The sequence below is a fragment of the Phoenix dactylifera genome, chromosome 14, assembly GCF_051530095.1.
Source record: "Phoenix dactylifera cultivar Ajwa chromosome 14, Ajwa_hap1_PhDact_Kaust_v1.1, whole genome shotgun sequence".
Lineage (NCBI taxonomy): Eukaryota > Viridiplantae > Streptophyta > Magnoliopsida > Arecales > Arecaceae > Phoenix > Phoenix dactylifera.
Window position 1 is genome coordinate 23,647,364 of NC_143203.1, and position 9,861 is coordinate 23,657,224.

A 9,861-nucleotide genomic window follows, 5' to 3' on the forward strand; every position below is an offset into this window, starting at 1 on the left:
TCGGCCCCATGCACGACGACCGTTCCTCTGGCCTGCCCGTGGACGCAGTGCATGGAGCTGCTCAAACTGGAGTGCACGTCATCCCACGGCGGCTGCCGTCTGACCACGCAACACCGTCGCCGGTCAAAGCTTATAAAATAACAACCCCTCGTTTGTTCTCGATATCCCCACGGAATTGAGGCTTATCACGAGGCCATGGTTTCCGGTCAAGTGATGGTATCTTATTCTCTCTCTCTTATTTTTTTTCCCTGTCGTACGGTCTCTCAAGAGCAAGCGTACAGCCTCATTGTTTGACTCTTTCGCATCAATCTCTCCTCACGTCACGTCAAAATGCCATTAGTTACGGTTCCCAAGCCTCTTCTCATGCCTGAGGGTGGTGGGTGTTTTGTCAAATGGAAGGGTTGGTAAGTAAGTTCAAGTCTTTGATAATAGTCACCTTACAGGCATGATGAATAGACCTTTCAGCGCTTAAAAGGAGGAAAAAAAAAAAGGGAACGCCACTTTCGATGGCACATGCGTGCATGGCGAGTGTGCTTAATTTTTGCTGTGATTCTTTTTGTTACTTCTAGGATGCACAATTCATTTCACAAGGATAAAGCAGGAGCAAGCAAAGTCTTGTTTTCATGTCGGTTTTCTTTTTTAATGCCCTTTTAGAGTTCTCTGGACAGTGTATTGCAGGATGAGTGGCTTTAAACTCGAACAAATATATGATTTCGATAGACGGTCGCTGTAATTGCAAGAATTCAGGTTCTCATCCAAAAGAGTTTAGTCAAGAAGATGCTATATATAAGTATTCAAGATCTGTCAAATATATAATAGTGTAAGACAAAATATACATCCGTACGGATTTATATAATAACATAATTATATCTGATGGTAATATATTTGTTCCAATAAAATTATTGTCCTACCTTACGTAGGTCATCCTTTTCGACGAAGATGTTTATAAAAATTAAAACATGTTCATAACAAAGAAAACCTAAGCATGATGGTCTCTATTGTTATTTTTTTCTGCAACACGGAATGCTTCATAATCAGCAAAGAGAAGAAGGCATAAAGGGGTAGGAGGAAAAAAGACACATAGCTAGCGCATAAGATGCCATCAGAATATTGGACAACATAGAAAGCCCCAATTTGCAATTCTGCTCACCTCTCGATACATATGAATCATTTGGGATTCCATGCAGTCCTGCAATATTTTGTGAATATTGTACAAAAGGGGGTGCTCGGCACCCGTTCTGGCACGACTCTGGATCCACCCGATAACCGTTATCGAGTCCCCCTCCAATTAAATCCAATCCAGCCCCATGGCCTTTACTAAAAGGCACTAATTGTCTTTCTTGAACGGTCTAGGAGGGTTTTTGACTTTAAATAAAACAAATTTAATGCCTGAAATTAATAACAAATCAAAGATGTAACTTCAAAATTTAACCAAAAGTTTTGATATCTCTTTTTTTTTATATATATGTTGTGCAAGAGCAACCCATTTAGATGATCATCAAACTAAATCTTCACTCATAAAATGAACTTCTTCCAAAATATCTCTATTTTTAGAAACACAAGCTAGATGCATCATTCATAGAGGACTACTTCTTACTTTTAGAAACACAAGGTAGGTGCGTTTTTTACTTTTAGAAACACAAGGTAGGTGCATGATTCGTATGAGACTAGTCACCAAGGCAAAATCTCGACCATAAGTACACTTGCATCTCTCTCTATCAAACAAACAAACACAAGGTTGATACAATATTATTAAAAATTTTAAGAAAAATCATCTCACTAATATTTCTAGAAGATAGATTAGAAAGATACAATTTTTTTGAATATTTTAGTTTTTTCATAAGAGACTACGAGTTTCTAGGCTAAAACCATGACCCTTTGTTTCCTCTCTCTCGCACGCGCGCACACATAAGAAATTATTAAATGGACAAGATCCACAATGCACCTTAGATAAAATTATTCTAAAATATCTTGCTATTATATATTAAAAGAGAAAAAAAACCATATCACAACTTATAAATTTACATTACACATTTTCTAGATAACATAAACTTATTGAAAACGGTCGCAGGGAATAGAAAGTATTGAGAAGCACTTGGACAGAACATGCAGGAGATTGAGAAACCGCTACCTAATATATATAAAAGGTAACGCAGTACTCATAGCCGAAAGGGAAAGAGAGCCCACAAAAAGCAAAAAATATATGTACAAAAAGAGAGAAAAAAAACGTCCATCCGATCCCCATCAGACGATGCATGAAGAAAATCCAACAGTAAACCCCCCCCCAAAATTATTAAAAAAAAAAACTATTTATTGGCTCTTCGCTTCCGACTGCTACATGACGCCCCAAGAATCTAGGGTCGGGAAAGTCGGAAACGGCTCGAGCTCAAAGCCGACCGGGCCGTGAACCGCCGGTCCAGTAGAACCCGGCGGCTCCATCTCCGGCCCGACCACCCAGGACCGGTCCAGCAAAAAGGCCGAGGTGTCCAGCGTCGGGAGGCAGCTCTGCGGCATGAGCCCGCCCGGGCTCCCCCCGGCCCGCTGCGGCTCGGGCTCCAACACCGGCTCAGGCAGGAGGTTCGCGTTTCCGAGCCGGACACCGGTGACCTGCTGTACCATCTGGCGGAAGTTGGCCGGATCGGCGTCGATGTACGTCGTCGGGCACCGCTTCGACGACCGCGACTTCTTCTTCGAGATCCTCCCAGTTGCCGGCGGGGCCGGCCGCTTCAACCCCGAGCCAGGATTGGAGGTCGGCGCGGTGGGCTCGGGTTTGATAAGGTCGAGAAGGAGGGGGGAGGAGGAGAGGGAGTCGGTGGCGGAGAGGGAGATCTGGAGGGCCTTGGTGAGGGCTTCGGTTTCTTTTGCGAAGGCGTCGGAGATCCAGGGGTCGGCGAAGGGAGGGCGGTAGGAGGCAGAGTCGGCGGCCGCGTAGTTCTCCCACATCGTCTTGCTTTCCTCCAATCTGAGAAAAACTTTGAGTAGGGCTTCAAATTAGGGTTTCTACCACTGCATTTCGAGACCAGTGGGGCAGATTTCGATCGAAAATGAGGGAAAGAATTGGAACGGAGCAGAGGGGGTTCGTGGAAGGAGAGGAGGGGGGATACTTAATGAGCCGGTGCGCCGGGGGGGGGGAGAACCGGTGGGGACAGGCCGTGGAAACCGCCACGTGTCCCTCGCTCTCCGTACTGCGGTAACCCCGGTTTCTGTTGGAGGGGACGGTGATAACTGATAACTGGGGTTGCGGTGGTGGGCTCTAGGGTTAAGTTTGGGTTTGCCTAACGGTGCTGTTTAGCGGATTTGCATTTAAGTCCTCAAACTTATTCATAAATATTTAAAAACTTATTCATAAATAGAATTTATAAAAATAATATTCTCCTTACTTTGCCTTGTACAAGCTTATAGAAGTCTAGTAATCTGCACATTTTGAGATGATGATAATACTATATTAATATTATTAGATGCACTTATAATTAATTTTTAAGAAGAAAAGTAACTATCGTATTGATGTTAAGAACCAAGATAACTCCAAATTTGATGATTCTTATTTAGCTGAAATTTGGTATTATTACTCGTAGTATTAATGATACTTAAAATTTCAAAAATTTGGTCATTTAGCTCTAGCATTTTAATAATTTAATTCTGAGTTAAAGAATAGATAAGCCTTTAATGGCTTGTTTCGATGATCTAAATTATTCAGATGATGCTCAAAAAGTTTGTTAGTGAAGAAAAGTTTTTTCTAATTAAAAAAGTATAAATAATAAAATTAAAAAAATAATTAAAACCATCATAGATCATGAAATTTTTAAAATAATCAAGGCATCAATGATAATATTGTAGCTGGAACCCATTATCTACAATTAGGGCACCATATGCTTCGGAGGCTTTTCTATCAAAATATCTTAATCTTTATGTCCTTATTTAAGAGATTTATAAAGAAATATATATATATAACCTGACTGAAAACACTTGCTTCAAGCGTGATGCAAAAGTGGATTATTTTACAAAATAAAATCCTGTCGAGGGACTGCTTCGGAAAAGCAGGTTAACCAAGGTTTTACACGCAAACGTTGACGGTCAAGACGTGTCGCCTGCTCGGTCACCACTATTCCTCTATCTCGGGATAAAAATTCATCCTCATTTTCTCTCTCTATCTTTATTTTTTTCACCATGTATCTCGCATCTTCTTCTCTAGAGCGCCGCCTCTTTTTGTGTTTGACCCTTCTTCCAACTTAACCTCCCAAAGTAATTTATTTACCTCAATGCCACCGTTCTTCGCTGTACCCCGCCAGCCCCAAATCACGGCCCCCCTTCACCCGGACGGCTCGGTTAGGTAATATTGAGGCATAGCCCCGAGCGTGGAAAGCGACCAAACCCATTGTCCGCTGTACGATCTCCATCAGACGGTAGTGTCACGTGCTTCCCGTTGGGTTACAACCTGGCCCGCGCGAATCACGGACAAGAGCGAGCCTACGAACCCCTCAGAGGGGTACCCTTTGTAAATACCCGCAAAGCGCAGTGGTACAATTAAAGAAAGGAGTATGCTGACGTCACCCCCATCGTGGTAGAACTGCGTCATGATGACGTGTCGCTGACTCCCGACGAAGACGACGGCTCGTCATGCGTAAACACTTCACAAACGCGTTCATAGAAATATATATGCGGGCGCGCGATCTGCTCTCATGGACGGCGGATCGATGCTCGCATGAAAATTTATACGCGCGCAATCGTATGAATTGTTAAGGATTCGCTGTGACTTCGAGAAGGTTGCTGACTTCTCCGGCACGAGTATCGCGCACGGGAAAATAGCGATGGTAATGGAGGCAATAACCGTCCACAGGAGAATGAATCAGCACCGTCCATTAAATGGGCGCCGGACTTCTTAGAAAACCGGGGATGTCGAACGTGGGTGGACCCCAGCTGATGTGTAGACTTTAGATGGATAGGCTGAGTCGTGGGCCCCATTGGGGGTCTTTTTATAAATTATCATTATTTTTATAATCTCTCTGTCCCTCTTATAAAACAACAATAGAAAAAGATCTTACTTGCATGCAGAAGAAAAATTCTATATGATAGTTGAATTTATATATCATAACTCCATTACATTATAGATTAAAATAAAATCTTTTGGAATCATCTCTTTTATGATCATAGAGTATCAACAAAAATTAAATGGTCAAAGGCTTGAAAAATTCATGATTCATGCCCTCCATTGAAGCTGAACAATAATATACATACTTCTTGTTTTGCTTCTATTTACTTTAACTTGTTATAAAAATTTGCATAATTATTGGTGAGAAGTAAATAAATAAATATTGGTCGGTTATCAAGTTAATTTAATTTTGATTTTATTCATAGATATTGGACAAAATTTGAATTAGCACCAACTCCATCCCAATAGCGCTGCAAACATCTCTTATTTTATCTTTTTTTTTTCTCTCTCCTTTTTGGTCAAAAACATCTTCTATCTTCGATACTATGTACATTATAACCTCGCCAAATACTATTACCATATGGCAATAGATAAGGAATTAAAAAATTCCAAACTTTTAAAATTGCAAGCCTACTAAAATAGGTGGCATGTTAATCAGGTGCTTCCAAAGAAAAAACTATACATAATTCCAAGAATGATTTGAAAATGTAACTTGAATAGCAACGTTTATTAGCCTTTCTTTGTACTTGTAATCTAATTATGATGTATCAACTAAACATGTCATATGCGGCTAATAATATTATTCTTGAACCAGCTTATTGGAGCCTAGGCATAGGTCAAGTCGATTACAAACATAGGTTATCAATTTATAATAATAACAACAATCTTTATCTTCTGATTTCTTTAGACTTGCACGAGTAAACGCACATAATCATAACCACTTAGCATTAAAATAATAGATACACCTCAGATCTTTCCACCAAACCCATCTTATCTTTATGAGATCTTTGTGGGGTATACTCCCTAAGAAGCACTAGATCTCATTAAAAATGCCATGAGATCTCCTTCTTCACCTTTAATTAGCACTTTATATCTAGAAACCCACTACTTACTTTGTTTAAGCATTACATGTTGAAATTGGAGGAGTGGATATATCCACGAAGAAAAAAGAATTGCAGTGCAATTATTTTTAATTAGTTTAGACTTGGTAGCATAATCATAGCAAACAGATATTCAATAAGTCAACTTAAATCCATGGAGTTTGAGTCCTATAGTTATTAAATCATTATAGTTATTGATCATTACAGAGTACTGAGTCAACTCAAGTGACTCAAGCAACTCTTTCATCGGATGAGTTCAAAAAAAATGCAGCCTATTTGGTGTAATTCCCATAAACAAGATGGTGAATCAGTCTGAGACGAATGTTTTAAATTGACCACTAGCCTTATAATTACATATAAGCTTCGAATAATATCCTATCTTACTCTGGTTTTGAAATCTACCTTCCTAGTTTAAGTGTTTGACTACATACTAGCTAGTTTGCATGTTCCCTAATATCTATGAGCATTATAGGACGAAGAAGACATATATAATGTGGTTAGTTAATTAAAAAGCTTATTGACTTAATAAGTTCCTCACACAAATATTTAATTTTAAAATTTTTTAACTTCTATTGAGGTGGAGGTTATTCTCATACAATAGAAATCTCCATGAATGACCAAACAACCAACTATTATTCTTCTTGGTCTTATTCTTTATGTACTTATCATTTTTATCATGATATGGTTTTGTAACATTCATGATCTAAACCCTTATATGCTGTTGCAATAATAGTAAAATAGCCCTATATTTTAGCCTACTAAAATTCAAAAGCTAATTTTTAAACTTTATTAATGATGCATTATCTCTTGTAATTAGTGATGGTGCTAATTACCGCTATAATAGTCGTATGTATACAAGAACCATTCTATTTCCGCATCAACAAACATATCTTGCTTTAAAAAATAAAAGATTTTTTAAAAAATTATTGTCTCCAAGGGAAAGGGTCTAGGAGAACTATGGTTCATTGTTGGCGAAAAAATTGTAATCACAGATATGCCATAGAAGATAGCAGGAGAACAAACTAGCAATCAGTATAACCCTAATTAGCACTGTTTATTACAATCTAAATGTAGTTAACAAAATCATTCATGATTAGTCTCAACCATTCATGCACTTCATGCAATTATCATGGTACCTTTTTTTTCTTTCTAAAAAAAGCTTTTACTTAATGAAGTGGTGATTCCTGATCACTCTCCATCATCTGCTTCTAAAGCCAGATCATTTGTTTCTTCAACTGCTTGACATTAGCAAACTTCATATCAATTATGCCACCAACTCATTAACACCAATACAACTCAATAAACATTTTCAATATCATATTCCTTCACTCTCATACAAGAGATGAGCTGGTCTTGTCTGCATCAGGGCCAAAGTGCCACCTTTGAAACTTCTAATTTATGGATAACTTTGAAAGCTTCCCCCTAGATAGCAACATATGTGGCTAATCATATTTTATCTACTCTATGGATGACTTTGTCAAGTGTTCATGCTGAATTTTTTAATATTTTATTTGCTAAGTCCCACATATATATTCATTCTAGATTGGTTTAATAAAATCCGATTTACCAAAAAAAAAAAAAAATCTCCCCTTCCCTTGCTAGGAACAACCACATGTCACACATTGCATGATTTAAACAAAACCATGTAGTTGGATGATGTATTCACCTACCAGCCAACTTGTGATCCCTCCATAAGCCATGTGGCATTTTAAAGCCAAATTAGTTGTCTTTGATAGGGAAACGACGGATCCATTCTCTTTTCCTCTAGATGAATCAAGACTCACGCACTCATGAATAACAATTGGTCACCATATTCCAACCTTTCATGGCATGGACCACATTCATAGTGTAGTAATCTCTACCCTGATCAAAGTATTACTCGTCAAATGATCTATATTAGTGAATAGAAAAGGACCTCTATTCACAAAAAAGAATGGAAAAGGACCTCCTATCCTTGGCTTTGAACGGTTCTTGTTGACTTGGTTCTAAAACCAAATTAGGAGTTTGGCTTTTTCTTGTGCATGCTTGGCTTTTTTGCAGCTGAACAATGGCAGCGGCCGGCCATGGGATGGTGATGGAGGGCTAGCTTTTGCAATATTCTATGGACAGCTCCATGAGGGGGGGATGGTGTAGCCAACGAGGGGTGCAAATTAATAGGCTGAGTCAACCTGGCAGGTTCTTGGGTCATGATCTTGGATAAGGACGGGCTTCGAGACGTAGAGATCAGGATTTTTTTATTTGGTGTCAATGTCATGCAACGTCCTATGGGGCCAAGTTTTTTTATGCAATGCTTATTATGTATGTGTAGATTTGGGAAGTTCTCTCCTGTTGTAGGTTTTCTTTTATATGAGAGATGAAAGAAAGTTCCCTTGCCTTAATTATCTTCTACTTTTGGGTACTCTGAGGTAATCAAGGCGTAGAGAATGCATACAAAGGCAAAGTCATACACATCTTAGGCTCACCATATGTGCTTTTTAAGTCATCTGCCGACATTTATAAGCATCGCAAGATAACGCCCTGATGCTCGGAAACTTGCTAATGCTTTTTTCCTAGCGTCGGCAATCGGGGTCTCCTGTAGTAGTTTGAAATGGCATACATTTTAGCTCCAAGAGTGATGCAGGATAACTGCAGGAAGGAGAGAGAAGGAGGAAGAAAAAAAAGAAGAAGAGGGGTCTCAGAAAAAAGAAAGCTATTTTCATTTAATCATTCAATAATCCTAAACAAATGCATGGACTCATTATATAGGGTCACAAAATAACAAAAAGACCCATGCAAAGAAAACAATCTCGTAAAAGCCCTAAAATGACAATATGCAAATAAGCCCCATCAACATAAAATAAAATAAAATAAATCAATCCAGCCACAACGAAAGTGGTTGGACCATCCTCCTGCGACGCCCGTAGCCCCGCGTAACAGGCGGTCCGGTACTGGTGTCCGCACCAAAGAGCCATGTGCATTGGTACATTACAATATACTAATGCTTCCAACATCACACCTACAACAATTTGGAAATCTCATAGCATCTTAATGGGGGCTCTATTTGGGCTTGGACCTGAGGGGAGAGAGAGAGAGAGAGTAAATCTTCTCAAGGATTAGTAGGTTTTGGTTGATAAAAATGAACAAAAGGATCGTCCTATGGTGACAAATGGATGGTAGGCTTAGAGTTGGTATTCTTTATGCTACCCATCTCAGACTCCAGCCTAGAAGTTGGTTGGGCTCAGCCCGCCTTGCAAGCACCACCAACCCGGAATCCTTGGCAGATGTCAAAGGTTTTGCAGCATCAATGGAGCCCAGCCCAACTTTCGGTTCAGGCTGGCCAGGTCCATTGAGATGTGGGAGAAATGAGATGAATTTGGTGTGGAAAAACAAGAAAACAAGAGTTAAAAAAAATGAACTGGTGAATTCTTGATCAAAGCTTAGCTAAAAGATTTTTCTAGTTAGGCATGGACTATGTTACGTGGCAACTGCCCATGAACTGGCCTATTTTAACATGCATCCTTAAAATCATGTTAATCTGTAGAACCATGGTGATTTGTGTAGACCGGAGGCAAAATTTTTAGGATTAATTGTATTCCTACTACTGCCTACACCCTGTGAGAGTCTTTGCACCACATAAGCATCATTTGGATCTCGCAATATTTGTAGAGTAGAAGGAACCATCGTATCGGTCTGCATGATAATGGAGATATAGAGTCGTCTCGGCATGATATTATAAACTACTTCCAATAAAAGGATTTGAGACTTTGAAACCTTTCTAATTCTAATAATAATTAGAAAGAATAGGTACTTATTGGAATGCATGGTGTGTTGTACCAATCAAACATGTATATT

The 9,861-nt window shown here is 39.3% G+C and overlaps 1 protein-coding gene across 1 annotated transcript; it reads right to left on the bottom strand.

Annotated features, from left to right (window-relative positions):
* Positions 1-2,334: 2,334 nt before the first annotated feature.
* On the bottom strand, positions 2,335-2,943 carry LOC103704999 (calmodulin-binding protein 25-like). Its single transcript, XM_008788551.6, has one exon. The coding sequence runs from the start codon at positions 2,941-2,943 to the stop codon at positions 2,335-2,337; it is 609 nt and encodes a 202-aa protein (XP_008786773.4).
* Between the last annotated feature and the right edge of the window lie 6,918 nt (positions 2,944-9,861).

What these genes read in the sequence shown, in the direction of transcription:
- LOC103704999 (XM_008788551.6), bottom strand. Translation starts at nt 2,943, where the DNA reads ATGTGGGAGAACTACGCGGCCGCCGACTCTGCCTCCTACCGCCCTCCC.